The 24,246-nt window shown below is 45.6% G+C and overlaps 1 protein-coding gene across 2 annotated transcripts in view; it reads right to left on the bottom strand.

Moving 5' to 3' along the window:
- Window positions 1-1,518: 1,518 nt before the first annotated feature.
- Window positions 1,519-24,246, bottom strand: part of LOC147101754 (uncharacterized) — a 39,584-nt gene continuing 16,856 nt past the window's right edge. Inside the window, exons 1-8 of one of the 2 annotated variants that reach the window (XM_085965652.1) lie at window positions 18,997-19,544; window positions 15,293-15,409; window positions 9,774-9,854; window positions 8,865-8,987; window positions 7,692-7,841; window positions 7,556-7,603; window positions 7,068-7,206; window positions 1,519-1,796 (exon numbers count right to left, since the gene is read on the bottom strand). In XM_085965652.1, coding sequence (XP_085821778.1) covers window positions 7,696-7,841; window positions 8,865-8,987; window positions 9,774-9,854; window positions 15,293-15,409; window positions 18,997-19,228 — 699 coding nt within the window. In that variant the 5' untranslated portion in view covers window positions 19,229-19,544 and the 3' untranslated portion in view covers window positions 1,519-1,796; window positions 7,068-7,206; window positions 7,556-7,603; window positions 7,692-7,695. Of the gene's footprint in view, window positions 1,797-5,820; window positions 7,207-7,555; window positions 7,604-7,691; window positions 7,842-8,864; window positions 8,988-9,773; window positions 9,855-15,292; window positions 15,410-18,996; window positions 19,545-22,172; window positions 22,294-24,246 lie in introns of those variants that run through there. The other variant, XM_085965653.1, reaches the window with a different exon arrangement.

The raw sequence follows: 24,246 nt of genomic DNA, 5'->3' as shown, positions 1-24,246 counted from the left end.
GCGTAAGTCGGCGGGGGTCGGGGCCGGCGGTTGTCGGGGCCGGCGGGGTCCGCGGGGGGGTTGTCGGGGCTGGCGGGGTCGGCGGTTGTCGGGGCCGGGGGGGTCGGCGGTTGTCGGGGCCGGCGGGGTCCGCGGGGGGGGGTCGGCGGGGGGTCGTGCGCACGACTTACCCTTTATCCGAACTTCCGAAACTGGAACCCTCTAAAAACCGAAGGTTTTTTCGTTCGTACGCACGACTTACGCTGAACGAAAAAACCTTCGGTTTTTAGAGGGTTTCGGTTTTCGGAAGTCCGGATAAAGGGTAGTCTACCTGTACAAGGTATTGGTGAGGCCACACCTGGAATACTGCGTGCAGTTTTGGTTTCCATATTTAAGAAAAGATATACTTGCTCTCGAGGCAGCTCAGAGGTTCACTCGGTTGATTCCGGAGATGAGGGGGTTGACGTATGAGGAAAGGTTGAGTAGGTTGGGCCTCTACTCATTGGAGTTCAGAAGAATGAGAGGTGATCTTATCGAAACATATAAGATTGTGAGGGGGCTTGATCGGGTGGATGCGGTGAGGATGTTTCCACTGATGGGTGAAACTAGAACTAGGGGGCATAATCTTACAATAAGGGGCTGCCGTTTCAAAACTGAGATGAGGAGAAACTTCTTCACTCAGAGGGTAGTAAATCTATGGAATTTGCTACCTCAGAGAGCTGTGGAAGCTGCAACATTAAATAAATTTAAATCGGAGATAGACAGTTTCCTAGCAGATAAGGGAATTAGGGGTTACGGGGCGAGGGCAGGGAATTGGACGTGAGTCTAGATTCGGATCAGCCATGATCCTATTGAATGGCGGAGCAGGCCCGAGGGGCCGTATGGTCTACTCCTGCTCCTACTTCTTATGTTCTTATGTTCCGCAGCCATGTTCGCGCCCGGGTGGCCCTGGAGATGGAGCACGTGATGTCCGCCGGCACGCTCGAGGCCTTCCGCGACCAGTGGGCGCCGCAGGGACTGGAGTGCATCATCACCCCCGGTAATGGAAATTTAATTTAATTTGTTACGTTTTATTTAATGGTTTTTTAAGTTACAGTTTATTTGTTTATGGTCCATACAAAAGAGTACACAACCCACCTGTAACTAGGCTGAGGAGAACAGGCTTAATTTTGCTTAAGGATTCTGACAGCCAGCATTGAAAGGAGACTCTCATCCCACAATTCTGAGCTGGCAAATTCAGAGGAGAAAGAACAGATTGTTAACCCACTGTGCCATCAAGAAATGAATGATAATAAAATCAAAGTGAAAATAGCAAATATTTCTACACTGTAAAAGCCGGTTTATTCTGTCACCATAGGAGTCAGTGGGCCCAACAATGGTGAATGTGAGCTCATCATTGACGTGTGCTTAGTCAACAATCAACTCACTACCATCACAACCCTGGCGTCCTATCAGCATCTTCTGTTTTCCCAATTGATTTTCACATTTAGCAACACTACAGATTGCGATTCAATAATATAATAATCAAACTCTGAGACATTATACTGGTGTGCGGCGATGATTTATTAGATTCACAGTAAAATGTATCAATCCAAGAAAAGTCTGCACGGAATACGGTGGCCAACATTTCACACTCGGCTTCTTCCGCCCGTGGAACGGTCTCTCGGGGTCAGCGCCTGAATGAATGTCCCTCGTACATTGAAGTTCAAACATATTCCATCTTTGAAAGACTCCAGGCTTACACCTTGGCGCTCAGCACAAACCGTCCCGGCCTTTTTGAGACGTCAGTCCTTCTTACAGTTGCTTCACGCAGCGCTCTGTTGTTATGTAATGTTTAAAAGCAAACAAACAACCATAAGAGACTTGGAGCTAATGAAATGGGCCTTTTGTAATTTTTTTTGTCTGGATTACATTCCAAAATTAAACAATGTTTCCATACACAGAAATCTATGGTGGTAAGCCTCGACTGCGCATGCGTGGACAAGAACTGTTCCTCCCGAGTCACCAGCAGCAACACCCGGGAGCCCAATCGCCCATTCCGGTAGACTGCAGCCCAACGTGGGAGGATTGGGAACCCTACCAGCAGCTATCCTACCCAAGGCTTGGGCCTTGCAAATTAGGCCATCCTGCCTCTCAACCGCCACCCCCCCCCGCCATTTTCTGATTGTCTCTATTATGTGCAGCTGGCTTTCCACAACATCCATTTCACAGAGTCATGCACTGCTTACCCGAGGAGTCTTCTTGCACCACTCTGATACAACCGTGACAACCCATTCAAAAACATAAACTAAAATGCCTACTCCCATCTTTTTTCCTCCCCATGAATTCTGATCAGACAATTTCACTCGTGCATTCCCCTCCATCCCCTTCTGTTTCTTTTCCCTTCCTGCCTCAGGCTGTTTACCCATTTGGCTTCGACCTCCCATCTCTCTTGTGCATCCTGCAGCTCCCTGGCAACACCCTTCTTGTTCACCATTCTGCCAGTACTAGCGCACTGGTCATTGTGAATTGCTCATAATGATTTAAAGAGAGTGGGACCAGCGGGCGCGTGCTCCTTTAGTCAGCTGCCAGGTGATGGGATGGGGATGCGGGGTGGGAATGGGAGAAGACATTAACTTTCAATAGTGAGTCAACTAAAAAAATATTTTTTCCAGTACCAGAACAGAAGTAGGGCAGCAGTGGTGAGCAGGGATGAGGAGTGGGATAAGAGGCAGAATAGAAGAGTGGGGGGGGGGGGGTGGAATTAATTAAAATAAAAAATTTAAATGAAAAAGTAGATAAAATGTTAAAAAAAAACATACTTGTGAGAAGGAAAATGGCAGGTGTGCCTTAATAGAGACCCATTATATACCGCCTTTTGTGACCGCAGGACGTCCCAAAGCACTTTACAAGCAATGAAGTATTTTGAAGTCTGTTACATAGATACATAGAAGATAGGAGCAGGAGTAGGCCATTCGGCCCTTCGAGCCTGCTCTGCCATTCAATGAGATCATGGCTGATCATCCAAATTCAGTACCCGGTCGCTGCCTTCTCCCCATATCCCTTGATCCCTTTAGCCTTAAGAAATATATCCAACTCTTTCTTGAATATACTTAATGAACTGGCCTCCACCGCCCTCTGTGGCAGAGAATTCCACAGGTTCACCACTCTCTGGGTGAAGAAATTCCTCCTCATTTCAGTCCTAAATGGCTTACCCCTTATCCTTAGACTATGACCCCTGGTTCTGGACTCCCTGGCCATCAGAAACATCCTTCCTGCATCTGGTCTGTCCACGCCTGACAGAATTTTATAGGTTTCGATGAGATCCCCTCTCAATCTTCTAAACTCCAGTGAGTATAAGCCCAATCGACCCAATCTCTCCTCATACGTCATTCCTACCATCCCAGGTATCAGCCTGGTGAATCTTCGCTGCACTCCCTCCATGGCAAGAACGTCCTTCCTCAGGTAACGCGACCAAAACTGCACACAATACTCAAGGTGTGGTCTCACCAAGGCCCTGTACAACTGTAGCAAGACATCCTTGTTCTTGTACTCGAACCCTCTTGCTACGAAGGCCAACATACCATTTGCCTTCTTAACCGCCTGCTGCACCTGCATGCTTACCTTCAGCGACTGGTGTACAAGAACACCCAGGTCTCTTTGCACTTCCCCTTCTCCCAAACTATTACCATTCAAATAATAATCTGCCTTCCTGTTTTTGCCACCAAAGTGGATAACCTCACATTTATCCACATTATAGTGCATTTGCCATGTTTCTGCCCAATCACCCAACCTGTCCAAATCGTGCTGGAGTTTCACGACATCCTCCTCACAGCATACCCTCCCCCCCAGCTTTGTGTCGTCTGCAAATTTGGAGATATTACATCCAATTCCCTCGTCCAGATCATTAATATATATTGTGAACAGCTGGGGTCCTAGGACCGATCCTTGCGGTACCCCACTAGTCACTGCCTGCCACTCGGAAAACAACCCGTTTATTCCAACTCTTTGCTTTCTGTCCGCCAACCAGTTCTCTATCCAAGTCAATACCTTGCCCCCAATCCCATGTGCCTTAATTTTGCACGCTAATCTCTTATGTGGGACCTTATTGAAAGCCTTCTGAAAGTCCAAATACACCACATCCACTGGTTCTCCCTTATCTATTTTACCAGTTACATCCTCAAAAAATTCCAGTAGATTAGTCAAGCATGATTTACCTTTTGTAAATCCATGTTGACTTTGTCCGATCCAGTCACTGCTTTCCAAGTGCTCTGCTATTACATCTTTTATAATGGACTCTAGCATTTTCCCCACTACCGATGTCAAGCTTACCAGTCTATAATTCCCCGCCTTTTCTCTACCACCTTTTTTGAATAGTGGGGTAACATTAGCTACCCGCCAATCCATGGGTACCGTTCCAGAGTCTATCGAGTTCTGGAAGATGACCAGCAATGCATCTACTATTTCTAGGGCCACTTCCTTAAGTACCCTGGGATGTAGATTATCAGGCCCTGGGGATTTATCGGCCTTCAGTCCCATCAATTTTCCTAACACCATTTCCCTACAAATACTGATTTCTTTCAGTTCCACCCTTTCATCAGACCCTATGTTCCCCGGCATCTCTGGGAGGTTATTTGTGTCCTCCTTTGTGAAGACAGAACCAAAATATGTATTTAGTTGGTCTGCCATTTCTTTGTTCCCCATTATAAATTCCCCCGATTCTGATTGCAAGGGACCTACGCTTGACTTCACCAATCTTTTTCTCTTCACGTATCTATAAAAGCTTTTACAGTCAGTTTTTATGTTCTCTGCAAGCTTACTCTCATATTCTATTTTCCCTTTCTTAATTAATCCCTTTGTCCTCCTTTGTTGAATCCTAAACTGCTCCCAATCCTCAGGGTTATTGCTTTTTCTGGCCAATTTATATGCCCTCTCCTTGGACCTTATGCTATCCCTAATTTCCCTTGTTAGCCACGGTTGGGTCACCTTTTTTGTTTTATTTTTATGCCAAACTGGGATGAACAAATTCTGTAGTTCATCCATTCGGTCTTTGAATGTTTGCCATTGCCTATCCACCGTCAACCCTTTGAGTGCCATTCCCCAATCAATCCTACCCAATTCGCTCCTCAGACCATCATACTTTCCTTTATTTAAATTGAGGACCCTAGTCTCCGAGTCAACTACTTCATTCTCCATCTTAATGAAGAATTCGATCATATTATGATCGCTCCGACCCAAGGGGCCTCTTACAACAAGATTGCTAATTAATCCTTTCTCGTTACATAATACCCAGTCTAAGATGGCCTGATCTCTGGTTGGTTCCTCAACATATTGGTCCAGGAAACCATCCCGTAAACACTCCAGGAATTCCTCCTCCACAGTATTGTTGCTCATTTGGTTGGCCCAATCTATATGTAGATTAAAGTCACCCATGATGACTGCTGTGCCCTTATTGCACGCTTCTTTAATTTCTCTTTGAATGCCATCCCCAACCTCCGCCTTACTGTTTGGAGGTCTATAAACCACTCCCACTAACGTTTTTTTCCCCTTAGTATTTCTCAATTCTACCCATACAGATTCCACCTCATCAGAGCTAATATCCTTCATTACAATTGTGTTAATCCCTTCTTTAACCAGTAATGCTACCCCACCTCCCTTTCCTTTTTGCCTATCTTTCCTGAATATCGAATACCCCTGGATGTTGAGTTCCCAGTCCTGGCCTTCCTTGAGCCACGTTTCCGTAATCCCAACCAAATCGTATTTGTTTACTTCTATTTGCGCAGCCAATTCATCCACCTTATTACAAATGCTCCTTGCATTAAGACACAAAGCCTTCAGGCTTGTTTTTTTAACGCTCTTAGACCTATTAGAATTATTATTTACTGTGGCCATGTTTGATTTAAACCGTTGATTTCTCTGACTGCCACTTTTGTTTTTCTCCTTCCTATCTTTTGCTTTTATCCTTGTTTCCCTTTCCTCTGTCTCCCTTCTCAGGTTCCCAACCCCCTGCCATTTTAGTTTAAACCCTCCCCCACAGCACTAGCAAACACTCCCCCTAGGACATTGGTTCCAGCCCTGTTGTAATGTAGGAACCACAGCAGCCAATTGATGCACAGCAAGATTCCACAAACAGCAATCAAATAAACGACTGGATAATCTGCTTTAGTGATGTTGGTTGAGGAATAAATATTGACCAGGACACTGGCAGAATTCTCCCCTACTCATCTTCTGTAACATTTGCATATTGAATTATCATTGGCCCGCAGGCATCTGTAAGGAATACCTATTATATTCACATGTGATCACATGCTGAGTTGTCATTGGCCTGCAGGCATCTGTAAGGACTGCTATTGTTTAGAAGACCCAGGCTAGGGTCCTGACTCCATCTTGTCCCCACTGTGCTGTATGATTGAGATCATCAGACCTAATGCTTCATAAAAGAGTTTAAACTGTAATACTCCGTTGTCCTGCAATTTATTATTTTTGTACAAAGTGTGCAAAACAAGACATCTTCGAATAGTGCCGTGGAATCCTTTACATCCACAGAAGAGGGCAGATGGTGCCTCGGCTTAACGTCTCATCTGAAAGTCGGCGTCCGACAGCACTGCACTGAGGTGTCAGCCTAGAATATGGGCTCACACTCTGGATTGGGACTTGAAGCCACAACCTTCTGACTCAGATGCGAGACATTGAAAAACAAAATTGCATCCTAAAAGTTGACATGAATGTATGAGCAAAAGTCATGACAACATGAGGTAAGATTTGTGAATAGGGAGCGTGTGACATGCACAAGATTTTTTCATATGTATATGTGAGAGGTGCCCACATAAACCTCTCTAATTTTCCTAGCCTCCACTCTGCACTTCCCCAAAACAGCACTGATGAAATCACAGATTTCCCCTGTAAAGAGTAAAAATATAAAACAAGTCCTGTTGTGATACTACTGCCTCCTAAGATAGTAGGGGTTTTACACTCCTAGCTGAATCACTTCATACAAAATATATTTTAATTCTGGTTTCAACATATGTTTTTGTATCTTTAACATTAAAGTGGTGTGCTTAAGTAACTATTAAAACAATCTTTAAGAAAGATCAGGTTCCTTTTGAAACCTCTTGCTGTTGGCTAGGTGTTGCATCATCTAGGTGAATAACAGATGTTGTTATTTTCAGTCCAAAATCATGGGTTCCTGCAGTCAGAAGGGTATCAGACGAAGAAAATTGACAACTAGTGGTGATGTCCCAACTTCCCCTAGGGAAAAAAAGAAAAGGTAATTAATCTTCAAAGATGGAGGTCCATTGGTCAGATCAGAGTAGTGTGTTACATGATTAGAAACAGATCTATTCTGTACAGATCTCCTGATTAAAGGTTCACTTTTTTGATAGTAGTAGGGGGCGGGGTGGGGCGGGCAGATGGAATGAGAATGATCGAGTATTGGTGATTCTATTATAACAATCTCAAATTAAGATACAGACCTCATTACAAATGTTGTTCCAAAAATCAGTTGTAATCATGTTAAACTGACCTTTAATATCTAAATGGTGTAACTGCTCAGCATAATCATATCAAATAAATACACTAAAGACTGGGGACATATTACCTTAAGGACCTTCTTACATTTTCCATTTTCACAATCCCACACACGAACCTATGAGAAAAGATAAGGACAATGAGTCAGGTTTGCAGACGTTGGAACACAAGAATTCCAATTTCCAATGAATCCCTTTACATTATACCGTTTTATCTTCTGCTGCTGTCACCAGTAGAATTCCATCCAGAGAGAGTGAGAGGGCCATCATCCGGCCGGTGTGCTCCTCCAGGAGAAAGATCAGATGCCCATTCCTTGGATTCCATACACGTACAGTCTTGTCCCAGGAACCTGAAGCCTATGAAACAATCAGAAGAGGTACATCTGACAGAATTGGTGTATTAGAGTAACATTTTGTTAGTCCGTAGATGACACGTTTTCTACAAGATTTTTATATTTTGTTTTTCTAATTCCCCTTCCTGAAGGCGCTGACTCATCATGTGGATTGGTTATACCAGTAACTCCAGTGCATTATCCAATAGACCATCATTCATTTGTAAGCCTGTGGTGAGTGCGTTGGTCATTATAGCTGAACCTGATCCTGTTTCCACCTGATGTTGGACTATTCCAACGCATTCCTGGCTGGCCTCCCATCTTCCGCCATCCATAAACTTATCCAAAATTCTGCTGCCCATATCCTAATTCACACCAAGTCCCGTTCACCCATCACCCCTGTGTTCACTGACTTACATTGGTTCCCGGTTGAGCAACATCTCAATTTTAAAATTCTCGTCCTTGTTTTCAAATCCCTCCATGGCCTCACCCCTCCCTGTCTCTGTAACCTCCTCCAGCCCCACAACACTCTGAGATATCTACGCTCCTCCAATTCTGGCCTGTTGCGCATCCCCGATTTTAATTGCTCCACCACTGGCAGCCGAAGCCCGAACCTCTGCAATTCCCACCCTAAACATCTCCGCCACTCTTTTCTTCTTTAATGTGCTCCTTAAAACCTACCTCTTTGACCATGCTTTTGGTCATCTGCCCTAACATTCCTCTATAACTCTTGGGGACATTTTACCATGTTAAAGGTGCTATATTAATGCAAACTGTTGGTGTTTACACATAAACGTTCCAACATAAGTCATCAGAAGCAGGAACCGAACTGACTTCCCTCCTTCACTAGCCCAGCAGAGCCGAGGGAAATTGCAGGGCCCCCACTGTCATCCTGGCTAAGATCAGGTAGCTTAGCTTAGGCCAGAGACCTTCCTAGTCTGTACTGCTCAGTACCTCACCACATATTGGATTAACCACTGAGGCAGTGAGGGAGCCCTGGCCATTTTTAGTACCCCCAGTTTCTAGTTAATTTCACCATTCAGCTTACCAGCATTCCAATTGTAGAAAACGCAACACAGCTCACATTGCCCGTGTGGCCTTTCAAGGTCATTTTTCTTTTCCTTCTTTGTACAGTCCACAGCCTTACTGTACAATCCCAAGATCCTGTGGCCTGTAAGAAGAACAACTGATTATTTGAAGGAATCTCTAAGATCCAGCACTGAAAAACATGGCCTGGTTGGTTTTACAAGAACAGCTGTAGTTAGCACCCAGGCAGTTTGTAAATACATTTACTACCAAAAAGATTCAACAGATTAGTCAAAAATATTACTATTCAGTCTTTCAGCTGTGCCATCTAACGTACTTTTATCATTTAAGGTATTGAATTGTAACTTTTTTTCATATTTGAGTATACCTGTACTTGCTTTTGTCTGCTGCCAATTCTCTGCCCTAGGAGAGGCTCCTGAGGTGCGGACACCCTCCAGTACCACACCCATTCTTCATGGGTGAGCAAAGACAGTGAGTGTTGCGAGGCCCTTTGGTTGGATTGCATTACAGCCAAGCACAATTCTGTCCATATCTGAAATCCACGCACTTTCCAGCTGTGGTCACTGGAGAACATTGAATAGTGGGAACTCTGGCTCATTTTTTACCAGTAGTTTCAAGTCCACTACTTAAACCTCCACTTCTCTCTCCACCTTAAAACACCTCAGAACCCATTTGTTTGACCAAGCTTTCATACACCTTTCCTAAACCCAGCACCATGGTTCAGCATCCACTCCTTTATTCCTTTTAACTATTTTTAATCTTCTTTTCCCACCCTCCCCTGCTATTTAAAATGCCTTGGGACTTCCTCTACGTTAAAAGGTGCTATATAAATGTAAGTAGTAAATATGATATGCTAGGTGCACTAGGTATAAGTGGAGTTACAGTATAACAGTGAAGAAAACCAAGTTACCAAATATACTCCATTGAATGAAAAGGCACTGGTTGTGATGACATTCCGATGTCCAGGGAAAGGCTTCACGATGCGGCCCGACTGTTTAAAAAAAAAAGACTTTAAATGGCTTAGTGTTATACATCGTCTGGTAGAGGAGCAGTGAAAGAATAGACTCCAGGATCTCATGTAATAAAAATAGAATTCTGACTTATTCGTCACAGTAAACCCTAACTATACAGAATGGATAGGTTTTATTCATCCAAGCAACTCTTACCAGCATCGTACTACGTCTTGAGACTAAATAAATGATTACATTACAATACACTGAAGCAGTGATATTCCCCTCCATCAGTCAGGAACAGCACAAGGTGACACACTATTACTGCTCATCAATTGTAGAAGCCTGGCCTCATTGTTATCTTCCACTGACACCCTGTTGGTCTGGACCAGTTTCAAACCTTCCTGCAGAAAAGGCTGTGTGGAGGAGAGGGATCTTATGGGGAGTGAAAACAAAGGAATAAATCAATAAAATACACATTACAAAGTGTTTCAGCCCCAATGTAGGTAGAGTGTATCCTATGGGGAGATCATGTATGGTACCATTGTGGTGAATTAAATAAAGCTGGAATAAAAAGCTAGTACCAATAATGGTGACCATGAAACTATCGGATTGTCGTAAAAACCCATCTGGTTCACTAATGTCCTTTAGGAAGGAAATTGGCCTATATGTGACTCCAGACACACAGCAATGTGGTTGACTCTTAATTGCCCTCTGAAATGGCCAAGCAAGCCACCCAGTTGTACCAAACTGCTACATCAATGGTTGAAGAAGGCGGCTCACCACCACCTTCTCAAGGGCCATTAGGAATGGGCAATAAATGCTCATCCGGTGACGCTCACATCCCGTGAATGAATAAAAAAATGCATGCACTGTTTATCAGGCAAACCGAAAATCTATGGTATTGATTGCTCAGTTGCTTGATTTGGAACCTGTTAAGCATAATAATTGGATTCTGTGCATCCCAGACATCCCACTTGCCCAAAAAAAATGGAAATATCTCTTCACCATGTAAATGCAATCGAGCCATCATCACCGCACTTTTAGTCATGAAATATATCGTTGAATTATAATTCAGGAGAATAACTCTAGATTTTCACTGGGAAAATTAAAGCATTTTGAAATTCATTGCAGAAACTGACAAACAACAAGGTTTCATTACATTTGTGTTGTTAAACTGCTAGTGATTGCTATCTCATCAATAGGGGCCTTGGGCTCATGACCAGGACAATACTAGAAGTCCTGGAAGTCTAATGACTTTTGACTGGTACCCAAAGTTTTGAACCTTTATTTTAACTCTTTCGACATGCATTTTAAGATTTAATTTTAAAGAAAAATGTAACAGTTAATTGGATGAGAAATTTTCAATCAGGCCTCCGTCACCTAGAATAAAAGCAGAAAGTCCGAGTCCTGATTGGCAGCATTATGCCGACTGGTTAGTGCACAGAGAGCAGGTGAACAATAGGCCTGGGACAGGAACACCATTGTGGCGGGGAGGGGTGTAGGGGGTGGGCGGAGTGGTGGTTTTGGGTGGGGTGGAGGGGGGAGTGGTGACAGGAGAATACAATGATGGGAAATATTATTAAATTAAAGACCTACAGCTAACCTGTGGATCCCACAGAACAGTTTTACAGTCGGCACTTCCAGACACGAGCAGACTTGAATCACGGCTGAAGCATACAGTCTCTACACTCTTACTGTGTCCTGCGAATAACAACAACGCAGCTTATTGGACCAGAGAACAGTGTTAAGACAACATCAATGAGCTGGTACAAAAAGAAAATACTGCAGATGCTGGAAATCTGAAATAAAAACAGAAAATGCTGGAGATACTCAGCAGGTCAGGCAGCATCTGTGAAGAGAGAAACAGAGTTAACGTTTCAGGTCGATGACCTTTTGTCAGAACTTGAAAAAAGCAGGAAATGGAACAGATTTTTAAGCAAGTGTAGGAGCTGGGAAAGGGGGGAGGGGATGAAAGAACAAAAGGGAAGGTCTGTGATAGGATAGAAGGCAGGAGAGGTTAAGAGACATTAAGAGATATTCAAGGCAAAAGGAGATGGTAATGGGACAGGTTAAGAAACAAAGGATGGCTCTAGATGAAGTGTAAATTGCGCTGGCAGAATGAAAGACAGCTGCCGTGTGGGGGAGAAGAAAAAACACAAACAAAAAAAAACCAATGAGCTGGTGTTCTGAGGCGTGGGTTGGAGCACATTAGAATCAGTTTTTGTACAAAGACAAACTGAATGCTGCAGCTAAAATTCATTGGCTAAAACCCAAATCAGTAAATGTCATTAAATTCATTATTGTCAGGGGAGGGGAAGGGGGAGAGTCCACGAGCCCCTTGATCCCCGTCCCCCCAAACACCCGAGCCCCCTGATCCCCACCCCCCGAACTCCCTGATCCCCACCCCCCGAACTCCAGAGGTTGGCCCCCCCCGAGACTCGCACCCCCACCTCCGAGGCTCGCCCACCACCAACCCCCACCCCCGAGGCTCGCCCACCACCCACCCCCACCCCCGAGGCTCGCCCACCACCCACCCACCCCCGAGGCTCGCCCCCCCCACCAACCAAGCACCGAACTCCGGAGGCGCGATCTTCCGAGCACCGGCCTCCCGAGCTGGCTTCAACATTGCGGCTGTGCGAGACGGCCAGAGGGCCCGGTTGCCAGGGTAACCGTGACGCTGACCAAGCCCCGCCCCCCGGCCGAGCCAGAGAGAGAGAGAGAGAGAGGCCGCGTCTCAGCTGCTCCTGCTGCGCGCGCGGCCCCCCCCCCGAGGGTCGCGGCCCCCCCCCCCCGAGGGTTGCGGCCCCCCCCCCGAGGTGAAGACCGCCGATTGCGGCTGTGTGAGACGGCCGGCGGGCCCGGTTGCCAGGGTAACGCTTGACGCTCAGCAAGCCCCGCCCCCCGGCCGAGCCAGAGAGAGACGCCGCGTCTCAGCTCCTGCTGCGCGCGCACCCTAGCGGCGCTGGGCTGAGGCTCGGCCCTCCAGCCTTCTAGTGGGGCCGGGAGGTGCCTAGCTCGGGCGTGGGTGCGGAGGAGATGCCGAGGCTTCTAGGCCTACCTGGAAAAACGGGGAAAGGTAGGAAAATTAATGAGATTAGATAAGTTAATTACTTTCTAAATCATTTTTTTTGAAAACAATATGTGTTTTAAAAGCAACATTTTTTTTTAAGACGCAGAAAGCGGGAAAAAGAAAGGAAAAGTTTGGAATCAAGATGGCGGCGACTCACCTCGGTTCAGAATGATAAGGCCCGGCCACACACGCACCGATTGGCCCGGCGGCACACGCCAGCAACCCGGCGTACGATTGGTCGAGCTCGAGGTCACTCTGTCGCTAATGAGCGGATAATGAGATGCTAATGAGCGGAATGTTAAGGTTTTTCGGATACCGCGGGCGCGATTTTAGCCCGGCCGAAACGTAAATACGCTTAAAACCGTCTCGGAAGCGTAAGCTTTCTTTGGAGGTAACGCGCGCGTAGGTACGCCCTGTAACTTTTGAGCGCATACCCGACAGACGCACACGCGATGACAGACAGACAGAATGACAGACAGACAGATGTACCGATTTATATATATAGATAAAAGGATAGTGGTGTCTGTCCGTCTGTCCATCTGTCTGTCTGTATGTCTGTCTGTCTGCTATACACTCAAAAGTTATAGAGCGTACCTACACATATGTTATATCAAAAGAAAGCTGATGATCAAGGGAGTGTCATAGGCGTATTTACTTTTTGGTCAGACAAAAGTTGTTCGGCCAGTATACAAAAAACGTTCAAAAATCCGCTCATTAGCGGTTGACCAATCCTACTGCTCATTAGCGTTGAGTGACGTGATGGTTGACCAATCCTACAGTTCAGTGACCTGATGGTTGACCAATCGGTGCGTCACAGGCGGGACCTAATCCTGCAGCCTCCCGAAATGTTGCCGCCATTTTTCCCCCTGCTTTTACCAGTTGCGGTGGCCCGGCGGAGCGGGAGGTGAATTGGGGTCACTCGGGCCGGGCCTGACAACCGCTTGGCCCGAGACACAGAGCGGGGGAGCGGCAGCAGCTGGCCGTCAACCGCGCAGCCTGAGACACAGAGCGGGGGAGTGGCAGCGGCCGGCCGTCAACCGCGCGGCCCTCTAAACTGCCCTGGCAACGCTGGGCCCCCCCAGCTAGTCTCTATATAAAGTAACACAAAAATTTCTCAGAAAAATGAGTTAAACCAATCTTGACTCATAACGTTCACTGTTTATCTCCAATTCTATGGACCAATTAGCGTACTAAATATGGATGTTAATCTGGGACCAGGAGCTCTATAAACTGCAGATGAAGAGGACACTTGGTAAATCTTCTCTTCATAATGTTTAATCATTCAGGGACCTGGGGGTTCACATACACAAAGCTTTGAATTGGGTGGGGCAAGTTGATAGAGCTGTTAAAAAAACATATGTCTTTAGAAAAGGGGTAGAGTTTGAAAGCAAGGAAGTTATGCTAATCCTTTATAAATCACTGGTTAGGCCTCAGCTGAAGTTTTGCATCCAATTTTGGGCACCATACTTTAGGAAATACATCAAGACCTTGGAAAGGGTTCAGAGGAGATTTACCAAAATAATACCAGCGTCTTCAGTTATGTGGAGAGATTAGAGAAGCCAGGATTGTTCTCCTTAGATCAGAGATGTTTAAGGGGAGATTTAATAAAGGTGTTCAAAATTAGGAAGGGTTTTGAGAGAGTAAATAATGAGAAACAGTTTCCCCTGGTGGGTGGGTCTGTAACCAGAGGATACAGATTCAAGAGAATTGGGGGGAAAAAACAGCTGTCTGAGAGACTGGGCAGCAATAATCGTCTTAATGCTTCCTCTGCTGACGCCAGTTTCTTTAACATTAGGAGCTCTGCCTTTATTTAAAATTCCCTTCACACCATATACAAAGAGTATCCACAGTTTTCATAACATGGAGCCCTGTGGAGCACAGATAAATGTTTAAATCTATGTTTCCATTAATCGGCATATATGGCAAGCTGCTGCTATTAACGGATCTGAGGGTTGTGATTTAGGATTTACCCACCAATGAAGCAACAACACAGAGAACAGCAGAATTAGATACCTGATTGAACACGAGAAGGGAAACAGAAAGCTAAACACAAAGACCAGCCCCTCCCAGACCCACAAAATACAAACAGAACAAACCAGCAAATCATGTGGGGGTTGGCAATCATCTAATGTGGAACTTGACAAATCAGTTTTGGAGTCAGCAGCCCAGTAATTTTGATATTTGAAACTTGGATAGTAAAAGTTTGGTTTTATGCCCATTTCGTACATGCCAATAGCGGCCTTGTTAATACAGCAAACTCCAACCCTGTCCCAGTCTGGAGCCCAGTCCTCGGCCCTACCCTACCCTGTATTAGTCTGAGCAAAGACAGTAACCCTGGTCATCACCATACTGGGTAAGAATATTTTCTGTCTCTGTTGTGATCAGACTATTTTCTCATACAAATACCTTGTAGAATGTGCAGACACTCTGTTGTTGCTGTGTTCCACACTCTTACAGTGCGATCAGAGGACCCACTGGCGAAGAGCTTAGAGTCAGCAGAGAACGCACAAGCCTTCACTGGGCCTGTTGGAGTAGAAGCAAGATACAGAATCTGTTCATACAGTATTATTACACAGTATGTAACATTACACTGCCAAGCAAATACACAATTTCAAACAATTCTGACACAAATGCAGCATTGGAAAAATGGACCCGATCTTGCTAGCAATGAATTAGTTAGCAAACCCAAATAATGAGCTGTTCCTAATCTGAGCATTTCTGTTGATGGCTCTCACCTATCAGTAGTAACTGTGCCTACAGAAAACTGTTTTAAATTGGATTATATTATTCATACATGTTTAAAAAATGTTATTAGAAGAGTTTGTTTACACGCTACCTTTTGAAAAATCCAATCCTTCCAGATACGTGCCCATCTTTCCCGGAACTCCTGTTTGAATCCCTCCAATCAGGTTTCCGCCCCTGCCCCAGTACCAAAATGGCTCTCAACAAATTCACAAATGACATCCTTTGTGACTGTGACAAAGGTAAACTATCCCTCCTCATCCTTCTCGACTTGTCTGCAGTCTTTGACACGGTTGACAACTCCATCCTCCTCCAACGCTGTCGTCCAGTTGGGTCGAACTGCACTCACCTGGTTCCAGTCTTATAAGAACATAAGAAATAGGAGCAGGAGTAGGCCATTCGGCCCTTTGAGCCTGCTCCGCCATTCAATGAGATCATGGCTGATCTTCTGCCTCTCAACTCCATTCACCGGCCCTATCGCCATATCCCTTGATGCCCTTACTAGTCAGAAATCTATCGACTTCTGTTTTGAATATATCCAATGACTGAGCCTCCACAGCCCTCTGGGGTAGAGAATTCCAAAGATTCACCACCCTCTGTGTGAAGAAATGTCTTCTCATCTCAGTCCTGAATGGCCTACCCTTTATCCTGAGGCTGTGGCCCCTGGTTCTAGACTCCCCAGCCAAGGGAAACGTTCTCCCAGCATCCACCCTATCAAGCCCTGTAATAATTTTGTATGCTTCAATGAGATCCCCTCTCATTTTTCTGAATTCAAGAGAATACAGGCCTAGTTTACTCAATCTCTTCTCATACGACAGTCCCGCCATCCCAGGAATCGATCTCATGAATCTTTGTTGTACTCCCTCTATGGCAAGTATATCCTTCCTTAGGTAAGGAGACCAAAATTGTACTCAGTACTCCAGGTATGGTCTCACCAAGGCCCTATATAATTGAAGTAAGACTTCTTTACTCCTGTACTCAAATCCTCTTGTAATGAAGGCCAGCATACCATTTGCCTTCCTAATGGCTTGCTGCACCTGCACCTGCACATTCACTTTCAGTACAAGGACACCAGGTCCCTTTGAGCATCTGCATTCCCCAATCTTTCACCATTTAGGAAATACTCTGTCTTTGTTTTTTCTACCAAAGTGGATAACTTCACATTTATCCACATTATATTCCATCTGCCATGTTCTCGCCCACTCACTGAGCCTGTCGAGATCCCCTTGAAGCCTCTTCACATCCTCTTCACAACTGACACTGCCACCTAGCTTTGTATCATCAGCAAATTTGGAAATGTTACATTTAGTCCCCTCATCCAAATCATTGATATAGATTGTGAATAGCTGGGGCCCAAGCACCAATCCTTGCGGTACCCCACTAGTCACAGCCTGCCATCCTGAAAAAGACCTGTTTATCCCTACTCTTTGTTTTCTGTCTGTTAACTAATTCTCAATCCATGCTAGTATATTACCCCCAATTCCATGTGCCCTAATTTTGTTCACCAACTACTTGTGTGGGACCTTATCGAAGGCCTTCCGAAAATCAAGATACACCACATCTACCGGTTCCCCTTTGTCTACTCCACTAGTTACATCCTCAAAGAACTCCAATAGGTTTGTCAAACAGGATAATAATCGCAGCCAAGAATCACCTGCAATGGCTTCTCTTCCCACTCCCACATTGTTACCTCTGGTGTCCCCAAGGATATATCCTTGGCCCCCTCCTATTTCTCATCTACATGCTGCCCCTTGGTGACATCATCCAAAAACACAGCGGCAGTTTCCACATGTATGCTGACGACACCCAGCTCTACCTCACCACCACTTCTCTCGACCCCTCCATGGTCTCCAAATTGTCAGACTGCTTGTCCAACATCCAGTACTGGATAAGCAGAAATTCTCTCCAATTAAATATTGGGAAGACTGAAGCTATTGTCTTCGGTCCTCGCCATAAACTGCGTTCCCCAGCCATCGACTTCATCCTTCTCCCTAGCATCTGTCTGAGGCGGAACCTTGGTGTCATATTTGATCCTGAAATTAGCTTCCAACCACATGTCCGCACCATAACTAAGACCGCCTATTTCCACCTCCATAACATCGCCCGTCTCCGCCCTTGCCTCAGCTCATCTGCTGCTGAAACGCTCATCCATGCCTTTGTTACCTCTACACTTGACTATCCCAAGGCACTCCTGGCTGGCCTCCCACATTCTACCCTACGTAAACTTGAGGTCACCCAAAACTCGGCTGCCCAGTCCTAACTCGCACCAAGTCCTGTTCACCCATCACCCCTGTGCTCGCTGACATACATTGGCTCCCGGTTAAACAACGCCTCTCTGCCAATTTTAAAATTCTCATCCTTGTTTTCAAATCCCTCCATGGCCTCGCCCCTCCCTATCTCTGAATCTCCTCCAGCCCCACAACCCCCTGAGATATCTGCACTCCTCTAATTCTGGACTCTTGAGCATCCCCGATTTTAATCGCTCAGCCATTGGTGGTCATGTCTTCAGCTGCCTCGGCCCTAAGCTCTGGAATTCCCTGCCTAAACCTCTCCGCCTCTCTACCTTTCTATCCTCCTTTAAGACGCTCCTTAAAACCTACCTCTTTGACCAAGCTCCTCTTATTTCTCCTTATGTAGCTTGGTGTCAAACTTTGCTTTATGACACTCCTGTGAAGTGCCTTGAGACGCTTTACTACGTTAAAGGCGCTATAAAAATACAAGTTGTTGTTGTTGTTATTGCAAAGGGCATTGCACTGAAGGTGAATATTTTGGCACCTGGAATAAATTACGATCTTCACTCCTCTGAACTGCAAATATATATGTTCTGGAGCCACAGAAATAAAACCGCGCAACTCAAGTGCCATCACAGTGTACTGTCCAAAATGTGATGTGTCTTTGATTCTAGTGGCTCGTACTGCAGTGAATCCCATTCCTGACAGTCTGTGGGTGTTGGGCTGCACCGCCTGATGTTGGTCTTCGCCCTTGGTGCAACCCCGATTGTAGAAGCCTGTGACGTGGCTGACGGAGGTGTGCCTTTGAGAGGCTCCTGTGATTAAGGTGGTGCTGGACCTCTGTGAGCAGAAGCCTGAGATGGGCTGGCTGCAGGATACTGCACACTGCCTGTTTTCTGGCACGAGGGAAGCCATCGAAGAAGGGTGCAGGTTGTGGTGGACGGGTGTTATCATTAAATGAAAGACAACAACATCATCCACTGCCATTCCATGCCCACCCCAGCTACTGGGCTCATTGTTACTGTGCCCGCTGCTCTAGGGGTGAACTGACCAATAACAGCAAGGACGTTATTGACCCCATCAAGTGCTGCTGGCTTTGATATGATCAGCCAACTCCTGCCGAGTCCTCTGACCCACCTTTCAGTTGTTGCGATGCCCCACTAGGGTAGGAAACAGGACATCCCTTCTGAGCCGCACCTGCTGCCGCCAGCTTGCTAAGGCCTCCTTCTTGAGCCGCCGTGCCACAACGGCTCACAGCTGTTTTCAAGAACTTGTAGAAGCTTATCAGCAGCGAAATTCCCTCTAAGACCTGCAGTAGACTGCTACGAAACACAATAATAAGAATGAAACCGGACAGACCACCCGGCATCGACCTCGGCACCAGCAATAACAGCAGTGGCACACCCAGCCCAGTCGACCCTGCAAAGTCCTCCTCACCAACATCTGGGGACTTGTGCCAAAATTGGGAGAGCTGTCCCACAGGCTAGTCAAGCAACAGCCTGACATAGTCATGCTCACAGAACCATACCTTTCAGGCAATGTCCCAAACTCCTCCATCACCATCCCTGGGTATGTCCTGTCCCACCGGCAGGACAGACCCACCAGGGGTGGCGGCACAGTGGCATACAGTCGGGAGGGAGTGGCCTTGGGAGTCCTCAACATTGACTCTGGACCCCATGAAGTCTCATGGCTTCAGATCAAGAATGGGCAAGGAAACCTCCTGCTGATTACCACCTACCACCCTCCCTCAGCTGATCAATCAGTACTCCTCCATGTTGAACACCACTTGGAAGAAGCACTGAGAGTAGGTACAGAATGTACTCTGGGTAGGGGACTTCAATGTCCATCACCAAGAGTGGCTCGGGAGCACCACTACTGACCGAGTCCTGAAAGACATAGCTGCCAGTCTGGGCCTGCGACAGGTGGTGAGAGAACCAACACGAGAGAAAAACATACTTGACCTCGTCCTCACCAATCTACCTGTCGCGGATGCATCTGTCCATGACAATATTGGTAGCAGTGACCACTGCACAGTCATTGTGAAGACAAAGTTCCATCTTCACACTGAGGACAACCTTCATCGTGTTTTGTGGCACTACCACCGTGCTAAATGGGATAGATTCAGAACAGATCTAGCAGCTCAAAACTGGGCATCCACGAGGTGCTGTGGGCCATCAGCAGCAGCAGAATTGTATTCCACCACAATCTGTAACCTCATGGCCTGGCATATCCCTCACTCTACTATTACCATCAAGCCAGAGGACCAACCCTGGTTCAATAAGGAGTGTACAAGAGCATGCCAGGAGCAGCACCAGGCATACCTAAAAATGAGGTGCCAACCTGGGGAAGCAGCAACACAGGACTACATGCATGCTAAAAAGTGGAAGCAGCATGCTATAGACAGGGCTAAGCAATCCCACAATCAACGGATCTGATCAAAGCTCTGCAATCCTGCCTCATCCAGTCGTGAATGGTGGTGGACCATTAAACAACTAACGGGAGGAGGAGGCTCCATGAATATCCCCATCCTCAATGATGAACGAAGCAGTCCATGCCCGCATGCAACAAGACCTGGACGACATTCAGGCTTGGGCTGATAAGTGGCAGGTAACATTCGCGCCACAGAAGTGCCAGGCAATGGCAATGACTATCTCCAACAAGTGAGAGTCTAACCTCCGTGCCTTGATATTCAATGGCATTGCCATCGCCGAATCCCCCACCATCAACATCCTGGGGGTCACCATTGACCAGAAACTTAACTGATGGCAACAAGAGCAGATCAGAGGCTAGGTATTCTGCGGCGAGTTTCTCACCTCCCGATTCCCCAAAGCCTTTCCACCATCTACAAGGCACAAGTAAGGATTGTGATGAAATATTCTCCACCTGCCTGGATGAGGGCAGTTACAACAACACTCAAGAAGCTCGACACCATCCAGGACAAAGCAGCCCGTTTGATTGGCACCCCATCCACCACCGGCGTACCGTGGCTGCAGTGTGTACCATCTACAAGATGCACTGCAACAATTCGCCAAGGCTTCTTCGGCAGCACCTCCCAAACCCACGACCTCTTCCACCTAGAAGGGCAAGGGCAGCAGGCGCATGGGAACACCACCACCTGCAAGTTCCCCTCCAAGTCACACACCATCCTGACTTAGAAGTATATCACCGATCCTTCTTCGTCGCTGGGTCAAAATCCTGGAACTCCCTCCCTAACAGTACTGTGGGAGTATCTACACCACACAGACTGCAGCAGTTCTAGAAGGTGGCTCACCACCACCTTCTCGAGGGCAATTAGGGATAGGCAATAAATGCTGGCATTGCCAGCGACGCCCAGGTCCCATAAAAACGAATACTTTTTTTTTAAAGTAGCACTCGAATTCCCACCCGTAAAGATCAATCATCAAAGTACAAGGCGTTTATCACATCTGGCACTCGAGGCTGATTTGCTGGACCTAGAAATGTACCAGGTTCAGCAATGTGCAAACGATGCAGTCCCCAACATACGCCGAAATGAAAATCAGCCCCAAAATCTCATCATTGAGAGGAAATGTTATTTTATTAAATTAAAGAAAAATCTCTTTCCCACAAGTGATAGAACTAGCAGAATTTCCATCATTGGTGAGAGTAGATATTTATTCCACAATTAATCTGATCACACAGTATTTAATATCTTTGGTCCCATTTACAAATCTTGGGGAACGATTTCTCTGCTTGCTAGTTATTAGTGGCGTCTAAACAAAATGACAATTTTTAAATTCTGTTTACCATTTTAGCAAAATTGTAAGTACGTCCTAAAAGAATGGATTTATGATTGCAGTAGAAATAGCAGCCAGAGCAAATCTTCCCCATGGCGTTAATGTGGCTTGTGCATTTTAAATGAAGTAATTCGCTAGCAAAGGAATCAGACTAGAACATTACTGATGACAAACAATCTTTTAAATAACGAGTACGATAGCAAAATACTGTGGATGCTGGAAATCCGAAATAACAACAGAAAATGCTGGAAAAACTCAGCAGGCCAGGCAACATCCGTGGAGAGAGAAATAGAGTCAACGTTTCAGGTCGAAACCCTTCATCAGGAAACCCTTTATCTTTAAAATAATATTCACTGAGCGACAACGTACTTGCAGCTTACTCTGTGGTAAACCATTGATAAACTAAAGATCACAAAAATACATCCAATAATATACAGGGTTGATTAATTTTGTACAGCCAAGGTTACTGTCAAATCCCAGATTATGGGTGCTGGCCAAATCATAAATATGTAAAGAATACCTACAAAGCAGGTGAAAGGTGTCACAGAAATCGCTTACCTGTGTGACCTTTTACTTTAGATAGAAGTTTTCCAGTTCCAACATTCCAGACACAAACGTTACGGTCGGCTGAACCTGTTAATAGCAGCTGGCCGTCACCGGAGAATGTGCACTGGGTCACCTGCAGAAAACAAACAATTTTATTACAAAGTACCAGGATAAGTTCTGTTTCATTTATTCACAGTAGACTTCCAAACACTAATAGATATTTTATTGTGCTTTTGTCACAAAACTAGACTGAGGGTTAGTACATAGAATTATCTAAAATGTACACCACAGAAACAGGCCATTCGGACCAATGGGTCTTTGTGCTCCACACGAGCCCCCTCCCACCCTACTTCATCTAACGCTATCAGCATTCCCTTCTATTCCTTTCTCCCTCATGTGTTTATCTAGCTACTGCTTAAATGCACCTACACTATTCACCTCAACTACACCTTGTGGTAGCAAGTGCCACATTCTCACCACTCCCTGGGTAAAGAAGTTTATCCTGAATTCCTTACTGGATTTATTAGTGACTATCTTATATTCATGGCCCCTCCACAAGTGGAAACATCTTCTCTACGTCTGCCCTATCGAACCCTTTCATAACCTTGAAGATGTGGACAAAGAAGTATAATGGTAGTGAGTGGGGTTTATGGATGGAGTTCAAAATAATATGGCCAATGCAGCTAAAGGCACTGACATTAGTGCTGTGGTGAAGAGTGGAAAGATGCACAGAAGGCCAGAGTCAAAGCATCAAAGTGTGAGGGGGGGGACATAAGGCTGGAGGAGGTTGCAGAGATAGAGTGGGATGAGACCATGGAATGTATTTGAAGATAAGGACAAAAATTTTAAACTCAATGGCCCGCAATTTGCAGTCAGCGGCGAAGCAAAGAATCCGAAGAAAGCGGCCCAGAGATCTCACGATTACAGAGCGCTGAAATCAATTGAACGTCGAAAAAGGCAAACTTCTCCCCGCAGAGTCTGTGGCGAGAAGTTTGCCTTTTTTGATGTTCAATTGATTTCAGCGCTCTGTCATGGGAATTCCTAGTGCAGTGACATCAACAAGCTATCTAAGCAGCTAATCAAATTGCAGAATTCTCACAGACAGGAAACCAGGAATTGTGAAGCTGCTTTTATCCGCAATATTTTTAAAATGTTACAGAGTGCGAAATAAAGATTGGGACTCTCACATGGGGGATAAGGTAGAAGCTGAAATATCAGAAACCAACTTTTAAAGTTTTTTAAAAATTGTAATTTTTATCAAAGTGGAGAAATTTGACACTCCACAGTGCAGCCAGTGTCGGAGCAATGAATGACTGACTGATCACTACTTCAGGATTTTTGCGTTTAGATGCACATGCGCTAAATCCTGAAAGTTGCGGTCAGTTTCAGAGGGGTAATGATGGCGAACACTGGTAGTCATTACCCACTGCAAAATCCGGGCCAATGTGTAAGGGAGCAAGTGTAGTTCAGCAGTGATGGGAGAGCAGGATTTAGTGTGGGGCAGGATCAAAGCAGATCAGTTTTGGATAAGTTGAAATTTATGGAGGATGAAGGCTGGGAGGCCAGTGAGGAGGACACAGGAAAAATCAAGTTTAGAGATGACAAAAGCATGCCTAAGGATTTAGACGAAGCTTGGGATGAGGTGGGGGCAGCAGTGGAAATTGTGGTGGAGATAGAGTTCAGCAATCTTGCTGATAAATAGGATGTGGGTCTTCAGTTGAACTCTGGAGTGAACAGGACCTCAATCGTTTGCATGTCTTGATTCAGTATGAGAGTATGGCTGGGGAGAGGAAAGGAACCCGAGTTTATGCCAGCAGTCAAAAATGATCACTTTGATTTTTCTAATTTTAAATAGGAACAAATTTTGATCCATTATCATAGGCAGCTTGACCATACCAAGGTGGTCATGAGGTTGAGAGAAGTGGTGGAGAGGTAGAGCTGCGTGTTGTCAGCATACATGTGGAGGCAAATCCCGTATCTTTGATGGATGTCAACAACAAAGACAACTTGTATTTATATAGCACCTTTTAATGTAGCAAAACGTCCCAAAGCGCTTCACAGGAGCGTTATCAAACATAATTTGACA

The sequence above is a fragment of the Somniosus microcephalus genome, chromosome 23 (genome assembly GCF_052327205.1).
Source record: "Somniosus microcephalus isolate GS21.2 chromosome 23, FLI_Smic_1.0, whole genome shotgun sequence".
NCBI classification, from domain to species: Eukaryota; Metazoa; Chordata; class Chondrichthyes; order Squaliformes; family Somniosidae; genus Somniosus; species Somniosus microcephalus.
Note: the sequence above shows the minus strand (reverse complement) of the source record. Positions and strands in the feature narration are given on the sequence as shown.